The sequence below is a fragment of the Mobula hypostoma genome, chromosome 28, assembly GCF_963921235.1.
Source record: "Mobula hypostoma chromosome 28, sMobHyp1.1, whole genome shotgun sequence".
NCBI classification, from domain to species: Eukaryota; Metazoa; Chordata; class Chondrichthyes; order Myliobatiformes; family Myliobatidae; genus Mobula; species Mobula hypostoma.
Window position 1 is genome coordinate 29,718,633 of NC_086124.1, and position 19,345 is coordinate 29,737,977.

Genomic DNA, 19,345 nt, shown 5'->3' on the forward strand with positions numbered 1-19,345 from the left:
GCAGTCCTATCCTGTCTCCACTGGGCCATTCACAACCGCTGAAGAAGGAAGCTGGGATCTCCACTGACCAAGCTCACTGGCTGGTCCCAGGGAACCCTATCTGTCTCTGAGACTGCTTTGTCTGTCCGGGGTGATCGGGGCAGGGCCGCACGGTCGCGTAGCTCTCAGTGCAACGCTTTTCAGCGCCGGTGATCATTAATTGTGGTTCAATTTCCACCACTGCCTGTGGGGAGTTTGGACGTTCGCCCCGCCGGATGCTTCGGTTTCCTCCCACGTCGCAAAAACATACAGTACAGGTTAGCGTTAGTGAGTTGTTTGCATGGTATGACACTCGTGGGCTGCCCCCCAGCACATCCTCGAAGACCTCAAATCTCCTTCTTTTCTGTGTGTGCGTGTGTGAGAGAGAGATCTCTCCCTCTTCCTCTCCTTTCCTCCGTTCTTTCTCTCGGGTGTGTTCCTTCTCCGCCACGTGTGTTCCCTCTCACTCTCACGTATGTGCTTTCTCATTCTCTGTCGTGTGTAGACAGACACACACACAACTCAGCAACCAGCAAAGGTTTTTTTATTAAGAAACTAATTTAATCTGCTTTCTTCATCACTGCTGGTACTCCGATCCCTGTGGGTTCCACGTCCACCGGAACACGACGCCTGTGAGTGGTGGGGGTGGGGGGGGGGGCAGGTTACAACTGCCACCCCTGAGCATCGGAGGTGGGGGAGCGGGAGCCTCCGAATCAGGCAGACAGGGTGGGAGGGGAGAGCAGGAATGGTGAGGGAGAGGGGGAGGAGTGAGTTAAGGGAAGACGGGGTGGGGAGAAGGGGGATAGAGGGTGTTCAAGTCGGACTGCAGGTCGGACAGACCTGCCCGGGGTCAGTCGGAGCCCCTGGGCTTGGCCAGGCTGGGACCTTCCCTTCGCTCGGCTTGGCGGCAGTGACACTTCCGGTGCAGACGGAGGGTCCTTCCAGTGCCGGGTGAGACCAGTCTCCTCCTTTGCAGCCCAGTACTACCAGGAGGCTGAGGGAAGGACCAGGGCGAGGATGAGGGTCACTGAGGTGTGTGAGGCCGGAGGGGGGGCACAAGACAGGGCGGCATCACCTGGGGGGAGAGAGAGAGAGAGAAAGAGACAGGAGGGAACTTCAATAAGAGGGAGGAGGTTGGGACGGGGGGGTGGGTGGAAGGGGAGGAAGAGGTAATGTGAACATAGAGGTGTGTACCTTTGGACAGGATGACCCGGATCTGGGGGCTGCTGGCTCCATCCCCCCCCTCGCTGACACTCTGCACCCGGATGAGGTAGACTCCGTCAGGCCCGAGTGGGACCACTGCCTCCGTCTCCCTTGTCTCCATCACCTCGCTCTGGGCCTGTCCTTCCCTCTGGTACAGCACCTGGGGAAAGAGATGTCAGCCCATCACTCCCTCTTCCCTCACCCTCCTTCGAGCCTCCCCACCACTGATGCACAACATGGAATAGTACCAGCCCCAGAGCCCACAATGTTTAACCGACCCTGAGGTCAATCTAACCCTTCCCTCCTACTAGCTCTCTATTTTGCTATCATCCATCTGCTTATCTAAGAGCTCTTAAATGCCCCTAATGAACCTGCCTCTACCATCACCCCTGGAAAAGTGTTCCACACACTTGCCACTCTATGTGTAAAAACCGACCTCTGACACCACCCCCCCCCATACTTTCCTCCAGTCACCTGCGAATTATACCCCCTTGTATTAGCAATTTCTGCCCTGGGAAAAAATCTCTGGCTGTCCACTCAATCTATGCCTCTTATTATCTTGTTCCACTTATCTTCACGTCTCATCTTCCTTCGCTTCAAAGAGAAAAGTCCTGGCTTGCTCAATCTATCCTCAAGAGACATGCTGTCTAATCCAGGCAGTATCCTGGGGTAGATCTCCTCTGCACCCTCTCTAAAGCTTCCACATCCTTCCTATAGTGAGGTGACCAGAACTGAACACAATACTTCAAGTGTGGTCTAACCAGGGTTTTATAAAGCTGCAATATTATCTCACTGCTCTTCAACTCAACGAAGGCCAACACACCATACGCCTTCTTAACCACCCTATCGACTTGTACAGCAGCTTTGAGGGATCTATGAATGTGAGACCCACCAGCCTATAGTTTCCAGGATTATCCTGATTTCCTTTCTCAAATAATGGAACTTTTTTATGGGTACTATATCTTTACCCCCTTGCCTCCTCTCCCACTGCCCTGACCCGATAATTAAGGATGGCGCAAACCCCAGGGATGAGAGGTCAGTTTCGGACTGTCACTCACACCCCCTCACCTTGTATCCGGCCACTTTAGATTCGTTGGCGTGGTTCTGCACAGGCTCCCACCCCAGCGAGACGGAGGAGCCTTCCTGATGCCACTGCAGGTTGTGGGGAGCCTGGCTGGGGGCTGCAACAACAGGCAGGGTGTTAGTGACGGGCTGGGGAGCGGATGGTGAGGGGCGATTTCCGCAAGTCACGGACGGGGTGGATTAGTAAGTTTGCAGATGACACGAAAGTTGGTCGAGTTGTGGATAGTGTTGAAGGTCGTTGTGTGATACAATGGGACGTTGAGAGGATGCAGAGCTGGGCTGAGAAGTGGCAGGTGGAGTTCAACCTGGAAAAGTTCGAAGTGATTTACTTCGGAAGGTTCATCTGGAAGGTAGAATACAGGGTTAAAGACAGGATTTTTGGCTATGTGGAGGAACAGAGAGATCTTGGGGTTCACATCCATAGATCCTTCAAAGTTACCCCACAAGTTGATGATAGGGTGGTTAAGAAGACGTATGGTGCATTGGCCATTATTAGTTGGTAGATCGAGTTCAAGAGCCATGAGATAATGTTGTAGCTCTATAAAACCCTGGTTAGATTAGACTTGGAGTATTGTGTTCAGTGCTGGTCACCTTGTTATGGGAAGGATGTAAAAGCTTTAGAGAAAGTGCAGAGGAGATTTATCAGGTGCTGACTGGATTAGAGAGCATTAGAGAGGTTAAGCAAACTAGGAGAATGAGAGGCGACTTGATAGAGGCATACAAGATGATAGGAGACACAGGTAGAGGGGAGAAACATTTTCCCAGGGTGGAAATGGCTAATACAAGAGGGGCATAATTTTAAGGTGACTGGAAGAAAGCGTAGTGGGGGGATGTCAAAGTAACGCCCTGCCAGGGGTGGTGTTAGAGGCAGATACATGAGGGACATTTAAGAAACTCTTAAAAAGGCACATGGATGATAGAAAACTGGAGGGCTATGTGGAAGGGAAGTGTTAGATTGATCTTAGAGTAGGTTAAAAAGTGATTGGCCTAAGAGCCTGTGTAATGGCAGGTGTTGGTGCTTACGTGATTTCTTGGTGGTGACGAGGCTGGGGTCGCTGGAGGGGCCAGGGCCGGCAGAGTTGAATGCCCTCACGGTTATCCGGTATCTGGTGTGTCCCTGCAGCCCACCCACCAGCAGCGAGGACATGTTCCCACTGGTGGTCAGGGTCCGTACCCAGTGCTCTGACGTCGACTCCATCCACACACTCACCTGTGGTACACAGAGTCCTGTGGTTACACCAGGGCTCAAAGCAGGTGACACCGCACCCCTCCTCGCCGCCCGTCCCACAGCGCAGCACCCCCTGCTCGCAGCTCAGCCCCCTCCTCGCCGCCCGTCCCGCAGCACGGTGCCCCCCGCATAGCGTGGTGCCCCCTCCTTGCCGCCTGTCCCGCAGCACGGCGCCCCCCCATTGCGTGGTGCCCCCTCCTCGCCGCCCATCCCGCAGCACGGCGCCCCCCGCATAGCGTGGTGCCCCCTCCTTGCTGCCTGTTCCACAGCGCGGCATCCCCTTCTCGCAGCTCAGCCCCTCCCACAGCATGGCGCCCCCTCCTCTCTGCCCGTCCCGCAGCTCAGCCCCCCCCTCTCCGCCCGTCCTGCAGCTCAGCCCCCCCCTCTCCACCCGTCCCGCAGCTCAGCCCCCCCTCCTCTCCACCTGTCCCGCAGCGCAGCGCCCCCTCCTCGCCACCCGTCCCGCAGCTCAGCCCCCCCTCCTCTCCACCTGTCCCACAGCGCAGCGCCCCCTCCTCGCCACCTGTCCCACAGCGCAGCGCCCCCTCCTCGCCACCCGTCCCGCAGCTCAGCCCCCCCCTCCTCTCCACCTGTCCCACAGCGCAGCGCCCCCTCCTCGCCACCTGTCCCGCAGCTCGGCGCTCGTGCCTTGCCACCCCTGTATCCTCACACCAGCCCTCCCTCAGTGCGCAATCCCTCCTCGCCTCCCTCCCCCTGCCTCTGTGCCGTGGCTAACTAGACCACGATAATCCCAGTACCTGATACCCCAGTGAGGGGCGTGACCCCCCAGGCAGGCTCTCCCAGGACACCAGCACCTCCGAGGCTGAGAGGCTGATAGCAGTGACATTGGAGGGCGCCGTCTGTGGTTCTGGAGGGATGGGAGTGTAGAGTTTCAATGTGACTTCCCCAAGGGCCCCCCCCCCACACACCAAACTCACCACCATGTTGAAAGGGTGAAGATGAACATGCTCCACCTCAATGTCCTGTCTGCACTCTCTCCCTACGCCCCTCGGTGTCTTCACTACCATCTATTTCTGACCGGAAAAGGCTGCAGAGGGTTGTAAACTCAGCGAGCTCTATCATAGGCACTCGCCTCCCCACCATCAAGAACATCTTCTGAAGGCATTGCTTAAGAAGGTGGCATCCATTACTAAGGACCCTGACCATCTGGTACAAACCCTTCATCAGGGAGGGGGTACAGAAGCCTGAAGAGACTCATTCAATGATTTAAGAACAGCTTCTTTCCCTCTGCCATCAGCTTTCTGAACAGACAATGAACCCATGAACTCCACCTCATTATTTCACTCTCTTATTGCACTACTTATTTTTTCTATCTCTCATTATAACTTACTGCAATTTTTTATGTATGACTGCTGCTGCTGCAAAATGTGTCGGTGATAATAAACCGGAATCTGCAATCCATCTTCTCAAATGTGCGGTGACTTGGTCTGCACTGTCCTCTCTGATAGAGAGCTCAATGTGCTCTCCTCCCTCCAGAGGAGGAATTCACCTCTGTCCTAAAGGTCTTTGCCTGTATCCTGATACAGTGACCGCCCCACCCCCCACATAGTTCCAGGAGCCCAAGTCAAGAAAAACTATTCTGTCATCCTTCCTCTGAGATGTGTTCTGACTCGACTGAATGCCCCAGTCATGAGGGACATGGAGCACCACAACACAAACAGGCCCTTCAGCCCATCTACTACTACTACTACATCGACTCAGGCCTAGGGGGCCGGTGTCGGGCACGATGACGGACTCTCCACTTCTCCTTCTCCCTCATCAGTGTGCTCAGTTCATCTACATTAGCTGCGCCGCTATCTTCTGGGAGTGTGTTGACCATAGTTCATGCCTAACTGTCCCATTGACCTGCACCTGGACTATGGCCCCTTCATTTGCTTCCCGCCCATGTACTTATACAAACTTACCTTCAAAAATGAAATCAAACCCACATCCACCACTTTCACTGGCAGCTTGTTCCACACTCCCACTACCTTTTAAGTGGAGAAGTTCCCCTTAAATATTTCACCTTTCACCTTTTACTCTGATCTCTAGTTCTAGTCTCACCCAACCTCAGTGGAAAAAGCCTGCCTACATTTACCCTATCTACACTCCTCATGGGGTGTATGGGGTGCCTAGGAAGGGGTGGGGGGTGGCCTGCCCTGCCCTTTTTCAGGACAGCTCGTCCACCTTTGGTCCCCACCTGGCGCTCAGCTCTCACCTGTGGCTCCAAGTAGCTGTAACATGCACAGCGGCCACACCCCGGTAAACCGTCTCGGCAGACGGGCCAAACCAGGTGAGGTAGCCGACGGGTCTTCGACCCTTGGTGAGGTAAGGGATTTGCCTTTCCCAGCGTGTGAAGTCTGGCCATGGCGGATTGAGTGGAAGAGACCAATTAATGGTCCAACGGTCAGGAAGGCAGGCCAGCAGGCGTGGTGGAGCGCTAAGAGCACGACAAGGCACTTAGACGTCCTGGTTATCCACTGCAAGAGGTGGTGATCTCTTTAAACTCACCCGGCAGAAGGCAAAGACAAACCACTGCAGTAACCTGCCATGTACACGATTTCCCAATATGTCAGAGCGGTATAGAGGGAAATAGTCCGCCAACTTGAAATTCCAGATGCGACCTAACAACGATGACACTCTTCATAATTTTGTATGCCTCTACTAAATCTCCCCTCTTTCTCCTACACTCCAGGGAATAAAGTCATCACCTATTCAGCTTTTCCTTAACTTAGGTCCTCAAGTCCCAGCAACGTCCTTGTAAGTTTTCTGTGTAGTCTTTCAATTTTATTGATATCTTTCCTGTAGGTAGATGTCCAGAACTGGAAGCAATTCTCCAAATTAGGCCTCTCCAACGTTTGATACAATTTCAACATTACTTAATAACTCCTGTACACAATAGTTTGATTTATGAAGTCTAATGTGCTAAAAGCTTCCTTTGTGATCCTATCTACCTGTACCACTATTTTCAAGGAATTATAGATCTGTATTCCCAGATCCCCTTGTTCTACCGCACTCCTCAGTGCCCTACCGCTCACTGTGTAAAGGCTGATTTATACTTGTGTGTACCAGCTTACACCGTAGCCTACGCAAGTGAGCTACGCCGTTGTGAGCATTTATACTTGTGCGTTGGCGTGTCTGCGTCACGTTGCAATTCACCGCCAAATTGCTAGTTGGCAATGGGGTTTCTATGCCACTGTGTTGAGTTTCTTTGTGCTGAAACACAGCACGAAGAAACTCAAACTTCAAACAATGGCGACTGAAACTGAAGGAGGGTGAATTTTCTGTGCTTGTCCGGCCACTGAGAGACATGGACGAGAAAATGCATTTCAAATATTTTCGGACGTCGGCAGGTAGATTTGACGATTTGGTTCATCATCTCCAACCATTTATTTCGCAGTTGTACGCACAGTATACTCAGAGATACACGTAGTTACATTTTGGGAGAGGTGGGCGTTAGGCTACGGCGTAGGGTTGGCGTAGAGTACAGCGTAGGGTACGCTGCTACGCCGTACCTACGGCGTACATTTGATGCACAAGTATAAATCAGCCTTAAGTCCTACCTTGGTTGGTCCTCCCAAAGTGCAACTCACACTTGTTTGCATTAAATTCCATCTGCCATTTTTCCAGCTGGTCAGATCCCACTGCAAGCTTTGTCCACTCTGCCCCCAATCTTGGTGTCATCTGCAAATCTGATGTCGTTTACTACGTTATCACCCAGATCGTTGATATAGATGACAATCAACAACAGAGCATCGAATCCTATGGCACATGACTAGTCATAGGCCTCCAGATAGAGAGGCAACCATTGAGCCCACCCATCTTCATGCAAAGGTCCTGGCACCTCCTCCACCCACCCACCCCTAGAACCAGTCTGGCGGCCCATGCCGTCGTGGGGGGTGCCCTACTGTCCTTTCTCAGGTAAGACTTGTACTCAGGTACTCAAGTCCTCTTGCAGTGAGTGCCGATCTACCGTTGGCTTTCCAGACTGTTTGTAAGCAAAAAGTTAAGTTTGATTCATCATCGGAGCATGCTGAACTTTGTAACACGACATGGTGTTAGACTGGGATGTGGGTGTGTTTTGAGAAAGTGATTGGGAACCAGTCCACAGCCAGGTTTTGTGAACTTTGTGTGAGTACCATTCTCAGCCTTGAGAGTAAATAATGCTGAGAAACACGCACGTCTGGGAAAGTGCTGGGGTAAACGTTAGGACAGATTTTTTTTTGACGGGACCGTGAAAGGTATAAAAAGGGGCAATCTTCTCTTAGGCTGAGTCACAATTAGCGCTCAGAGTTGAAGACAGAGTCAAGGACAGAGAGCGAGAGAAAGCTCTTGGGCACCTGCAGTTCCCTCTGGCAGTATATTGTGTAATTGATTGACAAGCATCATTTAACTAATTAATTGTCTTTCTTTGCATGTTTGTATTTTATATAGCTATAATAATTTATTGTAACCATTGACACGGGTACGGTGCCCCTTTTGACTGCGGATACCTCTTGCTGCTGAATCAGGAAAGAACAAGGAATGAATTTTTAAAATAATTTTGTTACACTGCTCCATGCACCCTTGTTTGTTCTCAGTGAACAGGAGGGCAGGAACACCAGAGGCCTTTTGTAAATCAACTCTTCCCCCAACCCAGCACCGTTCCCGGAAACACGGGGAGAGGAGCAAGATGGGAGACCTCATTTGCTGACATTCAGAGAGGGAACAATTGAAGATACAGATGAGCTTTATTTATCACATGTACGTCGTCTGCAAGTGTCGCCAACATAACATGCACACTGTTCTCTGGGATTCCTGGGATGGCAGGACTTTCATATGATGAAAGACTGGATTGACTAGGCTTATACTCTTTGGAATTTAGAAGATTGAGGGGGGATCTGATTGAAACATATAAAATTCTGAAGAGATTGGACAGGCTAGATGCAGGAAGATTGTTCCCGATGTTGGGGAAGTCCAGAACAAGGGGTCAAAGTTTGAGGATAAAGGGGAAGCCTTTTAGGACCAAGATGAGGAAAAACTTCTTCACACAGAGAGTGGTGAATCTGTGGAATTCTCTGCCACAGGAAACAGTTGAGGCCAGTTCATTGGCTATATTTAAGAGGGAGTTAGATATGGCCCTTGTGGCTAAAGGGATCAGGAGGTATGGAGGGAAGGCTGGTACAGGGTTCTGAGTTGGATGATCAGCCATGATCATACTGAATGGTGGTGCAGGCTCGAAGGGCCGAATGGCCTACTCCTGCACCTATTTTCTATGTTTCTTTATCTGCATTGTATTCTGTGTGCACATTTATTATGGTCACTAGTCATGTGGGTGGGGTGTGGTGAATGCAAAGGATTTAGTGACATATTCGTGCCTTGTTCTTGGCAGTTTAGAGATGGTGCAGATAGATGTCATGTCTTCCGTTGACCGCTAAATCACACTTAACTTTGCTTAATTACAATTGAAATCACTAAGATTACTTAACTTCACTAAAAGTACATACAATATTGGTAGTTTTAGTTTCAGAGGTTTCATTGCTTCAAGATTGTATGTTTTGCTAGTTGCTAATAAAGGATCAAATACATTTCTTTGACTTTTTGGAACATTATTATTGGGTAGATTGGTGGGCACATCATACAAGGATAGCTACCCGTGTGATCGCCAGCAGTGGCTCTAGTTTGTTCGAGTACCCATTACACTCATAAATTACTAACACTAACCTGTGTTACACTTATCGTGGTGGGACTGAACCCTGATCGGTGATCGCTGCAGCTGTAATACATTACACTAACTGCTACATTACCATGCCGTCCGATTGAGGCTGGTCAGTCCCAGGTCTTTGCCAGATCTCCATGGTCCTCGGTCCCTCAAACATTTACTCAACTCCAGGTTAAACACGCGTTAATAGAATGCAGTTACAGCACCAGCGACTCTGGTTCAATTCCCACTGCTGCCTGTAAGGAGGTCGTATGTTCTCAGCCAGGCTTCCTGCTCCCCATTCCTGCCAGGTCACCCTTGGGTTATAGAGAGAGAGGGGGAAATTAGCCAAGGTCCCCATTGCTGACCAGGTTAGAGAGAGAGAGGGCAGGAATCAGCCAGGGTTCCTGCTCCCCGTCACTGCGCAGTGACCCCGGGTTAAAGCGGTGGGTTTGTGTCAGCTCTGTAGCTGACCTCTAAGCTGTGCTCTGTGCCCAGGGACTCACCGGCCTCTGCAGAGTAGATGAGGGTGCTAGGACTGAAGGGGCCGTCGCCCTTGTTGTTGTAGACTCCAACCTTGACTTCGAACAAGGTGAGGGGCTGCAGGCTGTCATCCCGGTGTACGTAGCGGCAGGAACAGGTTGCCGCCACCGTCGTCTCCCGCCACGCCCGCGTCCCGTTCGGCCGGAAGGCCACGATGTATCCGAAGCCTCGTCCATGCTGAAATTCTTCTGACACCGGCTGCTCTAACAGGGAGATGGGCTGAAGATCCCCAGAAGGGAGAGGAGACACCCCCTCCCACACTGCACCCCGCTATCCCGTCACACAGGGAGAGGAAACACCCTCATCCCTCCCTGTCCCACAGCCCCATCACATAGTATGTCTGTCCCCATCACAGCACAGGAGCACAGGCACCCCTCCTTCACATAGACTGACCCTCACTGAGGGACAGGTCTCACACACACACTGACCCTCACTGAGGCATGGTTTCTCTCTCTCTCTCTATATCTCTCACTCACTCACTCACTCTCTCTCTCACACACACACACACCCCCTCACTGGGGGTTGGTTTCTCTCTCTCTCTCTCTCTCTCTCACTCACTCACACACACACACACACACACACACACACACACACACTCAGACCCTCACTGGGAAACAGGCTCTCTCTCTCTCTCTCTCTCTCACACAGACACACATACACACATACACACACACACACACACACACACACACACACACACACACACACACCCACTCTGCCTCCCTCACTGGGGGTTGGTTTTTCTCTCTGTCTCTCTCTCTCTCTCTCTCACACACACACACACACACACACAGACCCTCACTGGGAAACAGGCTCTCTCTCTCTCTCTCTCTCTCACAGACACACATACACACACACACACACACACACACACACCCCCACTCTCCCTCCCTCACTGGGGGTTGGTTTTTCTCTCTGTCTCTCTCTCTCTCTCACAGACACACACACACACACACACACACCCACTCTCCCTCCCTCACTGGGGGTTGGTTTTTCTCTCTGTCTCTCTCTCTCACACACACACACACACACACACACACACACACAGACCCTCACTGGGAAACAGGCTCTCTCTCTCTCTCTCTCTCTCACACACACACACACACACACACACACACACACACACACACACACACACACACAGACCCTCACTGGGAAACAGGCTCTCTCTCTCTCTCTCTCTCTCACAGACACACACACACACACACACCCACTCTCCCTCCCTCACTGGGGGTTGGTTTTTCTCTCTGTCTCTCTCTCTCTCTCTCACACACACACACTGACCCTCACTGGGAAACAGGCTCTCTCTCTCTCTCTGATAAATTTTAAGGGAATGGGGGATTCTCAGATTCCTGTAAACAATGGATTCAGCACTGACTATGTCTGTGACTGTAGTGTGTTTGAATAATGTCTCACAGCTGCCTTCTTTGGAGCAAGATAATTAAAGTTTGCCGAGATCCACATCAGGTGTCTCTGGGCTTTTCACACCTTTTCATTTTGACAAAAAGCAGAACCTGATGGAAATTAGACAGAACAATCCTTTCTTAATTAAAGCACAAATTTGACGGATGTTCTTAATTACCTTTGTAATTAAGTTGTGGCTCCAGCAAACCATGTAGGACATTCTTTTCTCTAATTAAGGTGCCTGGAGTGTCTAACAAATTGATTGTACTTCTGTATCAATAGTCCATTGACTTGACCGGAATAGTTATCAAACTGATTGTTCTTTTGTATCGGTGGCCTTATAACTTCTGACAATCCTGACATCGGGCAGTGAACTTGTAGAACCACCGGGGAGATGAGAAAGGGTCTCTCCCTGATGTCGGGTCCAAGTTCACTCGCCAGCTGAGCTCGAAGAAATAAATGGGTGAAAAGATCAATAACGATCTTTTTGTGCTGTCGTTATTTGATCCAGCAAAGTTACGTTTACATCTCTCCCTCACACACACACTGACCCTCACTGGCAGATGGGTTTTCTCTCTCTCTCACACACACACACACACACTCACTCACTCACTCACTCACTCACACTCATACTCACACACAGTCTCTCTCTATCTCTCACACACACACTGACCCTCACTGGGGATGGCCTCTCTCACATACACACCGTAGACACAACTCCTGTCCCACACCCTCTGCCACCTTCCACAGCCCCTCCCGCATTCCCCACCCTCAGCACCAGCTTCATCCCCTCCCTCTCCTGGTCCCGCAGCAACCACCTCTACCCTGACCCCACATACACATCCCGATTCACCTCCTGTTCCAACATCTCCCCCCTCAGCCACCCACCACTGTTGCCTGCCTCCCCCACCCACATACCCCTCACTAACTTCCGTCCTGGGTCCCTCACACTCACCTCCTGTCCTGCTACCAGTCACCCATCATAAAGAGTCACAACCACCTGCTCACACTCTCACCTTCCCCCTCTGCTGCCTCGTGCCCTGTGTGAGCCACTCCTCTCTTCCACCTCCTCACACAGACCCCTCCTCTCCCTCCCTCTCTCTCTGTGACACTTCCACTTCTCTCTTTCTCCCCTCTCCCCACTCCTCTCTCTCCCCACCCCCTCTCTCCCCCTCTCTCTCCCCTCTATACAACTCTCCTAACTCCCTTCTCCTCCATCTCCCTCACTGGTGTGGAGCTCCTGGGTTTAGTGGTGTAAATGGCAACGATAAGTTCAGCAAGTTAGTACAGATGCACCATGGAGAGCATTCTGACTGGTTGCATCTCCATCTGGTACGGAGGGACCGCCTCACAGGATCGGGAAAAGCTTCTGAGGGTTATAAACTCAGCCACTCCATCATGGGCACTAGCCTCCCCAGCATCGAGAACATGTTCAGGAGATGCCATCTCAATTAGACAGCATACCCGAGGAGGAGAGGTTGTCTTATTCAGAGGGGATGCAGAGGAGATTGATCGGGATGCTGCCTGGATTATGAAGAGAGGTTGAACGAGCTAGGGCTTTTCTCTTTCGAGTGACGGAGGATGAGAGGTGACTTGATAGAGGTTTACAAGCTGATCAGAGGCATAGATCAAGTGGACAGCCAGAGACTTTTTACTCAGGGTGGAAATAGTGAATACAAGGGGATATAATTTTAAGGTGATCAGAATCAGGTTTAGTATCACTGGCATATGCAATGAAATGTGCTAACTTTGTGGCAGTGGTACAGTGCAATACAGAGTGATAGAGAAAGAAAAGCTGTGATTTACAGCAGGTGTCTGTGTTTATGTATATATAAATATATATAGTACAGTACTTGGCTGTTTTTGACACTGATCAACAGAAAAAGACTTTCGTGTCAAAGTGAAAACAGATCTCTACAAAATTATCTAAATTAATTACAAATATAAAACACAAATTAATTCATTGTATAAGTATTCACCCCTTTCAAGTCAGTATTTAGTAGATACCCCTTTGGCAGCAATTACAGCTTGAGTCTGTGTGGATAGGTCTCTATCAGCTTTGCACATCTGGACACTGCAATTTTTCCCCATCCTTCTTTACAAAACTGCTCAATCTCTGTCAGATTGCATGGGGATTGTGAGTGAACAGCCCTTTTCAAGTCCAGCCACAAATTCTCAATCAGACTGAGGCACTCCAGGACATCAGCTTTATTGCTTTTAAGCCATTCCTGTGTAGTTTTGGCTTTATCCTTGGGGTCATTGTCTTGCTGGAAAACACATCTTCTCCCAAGTCGCAGTTCTCTTGCAGACTGCATCAGGTTTTCCTCCAGGATTTCCCTGTATTTTGCTGCATTCATTTTACCCTCTACCTTCACAAGCCTCCCAGTTCCTGCTGCAGTGAAGCATCCCCACAGCATGATGCAGCCCCCACCATGCTTCACAGTAGGGATGGTGCAGTGTTTGGCTTAGCGTTTAGTCAGATAGCCAAAAAGCTCAATTTTGATTTCATCAGACCATAGAACCTATTTCCAGCTGACTTCGGAGTCTCTCACATGCCTTCTGGCAAACTCTAGCTAAGATTTCTTGCGAGGTTTTTTTCAACAGTGGCTTCCTCTTTGCCAGTCTCCATAAAGCTGTGACTGGTGAAGCACCCGGGCAACAGTTACTGTATGCGCAGTCTCTCCCATCTCAGCCATCTGTATCTCCCCCAGATTTGTCAAGGTCTCTTGGTGGCCTCCCTCACTAATCCCCTTTTTGCACGGTCACTCTGTTTTTGAGGACAGCCTGATCTGGTCAGGTTTACAGCCGTGCCATATTTCCATTTCTTGATGATTGACTTAACTATACTCCAAGGGATGTTCAGTTAGTTGGAAATTTTCTTGTATCCATCTCCTGATTTGTGCCTTTCAATCACCTTTTTGCGTAGTTGCTTGGAGAGTTCTTTTGTCTTCATAGTGTAGTTTTTGCCCGGATACTGGCTCACCAGCAGTTGGACCTTCCAGATACAGGTGTTTTTTTACCACAAGCATTTGAAACACCTTGACTGCACACAGGTCTCCAAAAACAGATCTCCATTTAACTAATTATGTGACTTCTAAAACTAATTGGATTGATTTGGTGTGTCATGTATGGGGGTGAATACTTATGCAATCAGTTATTTTGCGTTTTATATTTGTAATTAATTTAGGTCACTTTGTAGAGATCTGTTTTCATTTTGACGTGAAGAAGCCTTTATCTGTTGATCAGTGTCTAAAAGCCAAATCAAATCCACAAAAATTCCATAGTGTAAAACGAACTTGAAAACTTCCCGGGGAGGGTGGGGGTGAATATTTTTCTTTCTCTTTCTCTCTCGCTCCCTCACTCTCACACGCGCGTGGTCAACACTGCTAATGACCAGCACTATTTATTGTTCTTGTGTAAAATACTTTTGTGGGATTATGGTGGGATGTTCAAGTTAATTTATTGTTACATGTTAGCTTGGGTTATACAGTATTTGCATGTGTGTTTGTGGGTCACCCTGACTGTAACCGGGGTGTGTGATAATCACCTCCCCTGTCTGTATGAGACTGAGCAGTTCTCTCCCCAGGTCATAACATCAGATCTGCTTTTGTGTTCATCACAATAAAACGGTTGTTGAGTTAAACGAACTTCCTCGTCTGTCATTATGGGCCAGATGCTCGCCACGTTGGTGTCAAGAGTGGGATTAGGAATTGACGGCGAGATTGAAGAGCTACGATGTTGGATAGAATACCTGAAAACCCAGGGAATAAATCGAGGGACCAAATGGTATGCCTCCCCCACATTCGCGGGCCGGGATCCCAAAGACGGGACGTTGACCCGGAGGGAGAACCTGGGGACCAAACATCATGCCTTCCAAGGAACCCCAACGGGGTATGTGTACCCAGGGGGCCCAGCCAAAGGGACACAGCGGAGCACATCACCCACTTCCCCTGTGAACGCACTGGAAAATCCAAGATACGGCAGCCACGGGAGGACGGGCAACATGGCAGACACCTTCGACACTGCTGGAGCAAGAGGAAGACCAACGGGCCTCAGTAATTCACGCTACAAGGTCCACCCTGAAGGTGCCCAGATACAATGGTACCAGCCGCTTGGAGCCCTACCTTGCACAAGGCAAACTTGCCCCATGGCCCCACCGAGGCCATGGTGCACTTTGCCCTGGCACTGGACAGGACTGTCTTGCAACACAACTACAGGGCCCTCATGGCAGTGCTGGGGCAGCGTTTCAAGCAAAGGCCATCGGAGGAAGCATTGAGGGAAGAACTGGGCAGCAGGCAGCGCCAGGTGGGAGAAAGCCTGGGACATTTGCAGTAGATCTCCACCACTGTGCTCAGCATGGCTACCCCCAGCTCCCTCCCGTGGCCTAGGAAGAGCTTGCCCTCCACGCCATTGTGAAGGTGCTGACACCTGAGCATATTCGCCTGAAATCACCATCATTGCTGGCCGAAGGGAAGAGGACAGAAGCAGTTTTAGCCCAAGTCCTCCAGCAGAATCCCCACCTCCACCCTGTAGCCACCTCCGCGGAATGTGAGCCAGCACCCTCTCCATCGGTCTCTCGAAGGTGGTGGACGGCATCAGGTGCCGTGCATTGGTGGACTCGGGGGTCAGCCATCACCGTCATCCGTCTGGATGTCCTCCCCAACACGAACCGCGTCGGAGCGGCGCGTCGACACGGGCAGCACGACTGTTGCGTCCTCCTTTGAGACCAGGCAGTAGGAGGGCTGTGGCAGTGAGGATCAGGGTCAGCGGCGGCGGCCGGAAGACCTCCTGGGCCAGCATCTCGACGTCTTCGCAGCTCGGGAGGAGAACTGCAGGCCCACCAGGCTTGTCCAACACCACATTAACACCGGGGACTCCCAGCCTGTCATTCGGCCCCGTTGCCTGGTCCTTGCCAAACGCCAGGCAGTGGATCAAAGAGATGCCAGCGACTGGCACCATCGAGTCCTCAGACAAGCCCATGGTCAGACCCAGTGGTGTTGGTCAGGAAGGAAGACGGGTTGTGGTGGTTCTACGTAGACTGCCATCTCAATACCGTGATCCAGAAGGTCTCTTTCCCACTTCCCTGAATTGATGATGCCTGGACTGTATCGTGGTTTCAACCTGCTTCAGCTCTCTTGCTCTCCGCAGTGGCTACTGGCAGGTTGAACGGGCCCTGAAAGCCCGGCTCTGGTCAAGGGCTGGGACACTTCCAGGTAATGCTGTATGGCCTGTGTTAGGTCCCGGCCACCTTCGAGAGACCGATGAAGGAGGTGCCGGCCCACGTTCCCCGGAGTCGGTGTGTCGTCTACTTGGACGATCTCCTGGTGCACCCTGTCGTTTCTGATGATGCCCTGCGAAACTTGGAAGAGGCCTTCACTGCCATCCGTCAGGCAAACCTGTGCCTCAGTCCCGCAAAATGCTGGCTGCTACGCCACCAGATGAAGTTCCTGAGGCACGTGGCGAGTGTGGGAGTGACGACTGACCCTGAGAAGATGGTGGAGGTCAAGGAATGACCCCCCTGCCCCTCCCCCAGTGATGGTCGAAATGAGAGCAAGCCAAGTCCTGGGTGATGGGGCTCCCTGATGATGGATGCTCCTTAAAGATTTCCTGGAAACTATGGGGGCTAGTGTCCTTGAAGGAGCTGACTAAGTTTACAAGTCTCTGTAGCTTCTTTCGATCCTGTGCAGTTGCACCCCACCCCCAATACCAAAAACTCTCCACAGTCCATCTGTAGAAATCTGTGAGTGTCTTGCAGGAAAGTATAGCGAGGTGTCAGAGTTGGGGTTTTTTATTACACAGAGTGGAACAGCCCTGCCAGAAGTGGTGGCCGAGGCAGATACATTAATGGCATTTAAGAGACTCTTAGATCTGAACAAATTTGATAGTAAAATGGAGGAATGGGTGGGCAACATCAGCCTGTACTGTGTTGTAATATTCTATGTTTACTCTAGAAAGTGACATGGAGGGGCCAATGCACAGGGTGGGAAGAAATTGCAGAGGCTTGTGAACTCAACCAGCTCCACCTAGGACATCTTCAAAAGGCAATTTCTCACGAAGGCGACATCCATCATTAAGGACCCTCACTATCCAGGGGGTCAGTGTGGATATAATGGAGAACATCCCTAGTGATGTTGTGGGGATGGAACTGGACTCTCTGACGGTGGTGTCTGAAAAGAGAATGCTGTCTAAGTTGCATGCCATCTTGGACAATGTCTCCCATCCACTACATAACGTACTGGTTGGGCACAGGAATACATTCAGCCAGAGACTCATTCCACCGAGCTGCAGCACAGAGCGTCATAGGAAGTCATTCCTGCCTGTGGCCATCAAACTTTACAACTCCTCCCTTGGAGGGTCAGACACCCTGAGCCAATAGGCTGGTCCTGGACTTATTTCCTGGCATAACTTACATATTACTATTTAACTATTTATGGTTTTATTACTATTTATTATTTATGGTGCAACTGTAACGAAAACCAATTTCCCCCAGGATCAATAAAGTATTACTACTATGACTATGACTATCCAGGACATGCCCTCTTCCATTGCTACAATCAGGGAGGAGGTACAGAAGCGTGAAGACAAATACTCAATGATTCAGGAACAGTTTCTTCCCCTCTACTGTCCAATTTCTGATCCGTCAGATCCATGAACCCGTGAACAGGAGCTTTCAATTCCTCTTTCACACCGTTTATTTTTATTTTAACTCGGTAATTTTTAAGCACTGTACTGCTGCCATGAAAGAACAAATTTCACACATACTATATGTCAGTGGTAAAAAACCTGATTCTGAAAACAACGGCCTCCAACACAAACTTGTCTTTGGGGATTGGAGTCTTGATGCTTCAGTGACCCGGAGAGCTATGCTGGCTGGAGTCAGGGCTTTATGCTTTGGCTGTTGGTAGGGTCACCCATGCCAAACAGGTCAAAGGGTAGAGGCCAGACTAAGAGTGGTCCACCAGTGCTCCATGTTTGGGGGTTCAGCTCAGGGCTAACAACCCTGACTAGTCAGACAAAATTGTAACAGAAATAGCAATGAAGAATCCTTCTACATCTGAATGCGATGGTGTTCCTGAGTCTCCAGCTGGGACTTGCGTGACTGTCAGTACCAGAAACCGAGAGGAAGCTACTGACACGATGAACAGTGCCAGATATGGAGGACCTTCATTGCTGTCCTAAATGCCAGTGGCGTAACGGGCCATAGGTAAGTCAGTGAAAACAGGAGCAGTGGTATCCAAATCACTGTGGGAATTACGCTACTTGAATAACAGAGAGAGAGGGCGCAGGAGTTGGTTGGGGTCTGAGGGTGGGGCTGTGTCACCGGGAAGGGAATGTGAAGGAGGTGAGTGGTTCAGCCCCCTACCCTTACCCCTCCTCTTCTGCCCCTCTCCTACGTCCCCACCCTGATGTCAAGCCTGATCCTACCCACATTCAAGGGGGGGAGTGGGGGTGAGGGTGCTGTCGGTGTGAGGCTTACCTCCCAGGTGATGACCAGCTCCCCTCGTCGACCTCCTCCACCGCTCACGTTGGCCGGCGCCACCGAAGGAACTGGGGGAGGGGGGAGGAGATCAGAATCAGTGCGGTGCGGGGTGGGGCACTGACCCGGGACAAACACCCACACACAGACAGACAGAGCAGGGTGGGTGGGGGTACTGACCCAGGACAAACACCCACAAACAGACAGAGCAGGGTGGGGGAGGTACTGACCCACACACAAACACCCACAGACAGACAGAGCAGGGTTGGGGGGGTAACTGACCCGGGACAAACACCCACACACACACACAGACAGCAGGGTGGGGGAGGTACTGACCCGGGACAAACACCCACATACAGACAGACAGAGCAGGGTGGAGGGTAACTGACCCAGGACAAACACCCACACACAGACAGACAGCAGGGTGGGGGAGGTACTGACCCGGGACAAACACCCACATACAGACAGACAGAGCAGGGTGGTGGAGGTACTGACCCACACACAAACACCCTCACACAGACAGACAGACAGGGCAGGGTGGGTGGGGGTACTGACCCGGGACAAACACCCACAGACAGACAGGGCAGGGTGGGTGGGGTACTGACCCGGGGCAAACACCCACACACAGACAGACAGCAGGGTGGGGGAGGTACTGACCCGGGACAAACACCCACATACAGACAGACAGAGCAGGGTGGTGGAGGTACTG

General features: G+C 51.0%; 1 protein-coding gene across 4 annotated transcripts in view; it reads right to left on the minus strand.

Moving 5' to 3' along the window:
* Nucleotides 1-563: 563 nt before the first annotated feature.
* LOC134339065 (contactin-5-like) overlaps nucleotides 564-19,345 on the minus strand; it is a 103,846-nt gene continuing 85,064 nt past the window's right edge. For 3 of the 4 annotated variants that reach the window (XM_063035350.1, XM_063035349.1, XM_063035348.1), the window contains 7 exons: nucleotides 18,637-18,707; nucleotides 9,719-9,953; nucleotides 4,291-4,400; nucleotides 3,328-3,514; nucleotides 2,290-2,402; nucleotides 1,213-1,381; nucleotides 564-1,093 (listed from right to left, as the gene is read on the minus strand). In XM_063035350.1, the coding sequence (XP_062891420.1) occupies nucleotides 1,002-1,093; nucleotides 1,213-1,381; nucleotides 2,290-2,402; nucleotides 3,328-3,514; nucleotides 4,291-4,400; nucleotides 9,719-9,953; nucleotides 18,637-18,707 (977 nt within the window). In that variant the 3' untranslated portion in view covers nucleotides 564-1,001. Of the gene's footprint in view, nucleotides 1,094-1,212; nucleotides 1,382-2,289; nucleotides 2,403-3,327; nucleotides 3,515-4,290; nucleotides 4,401-9,718; nucleotides 9,954-18,636; nucleotides 18,708-19,345 lie in introns of those variants that run through there. The other variant, XM_063035351.1, reaches the window with a different exon arrangement.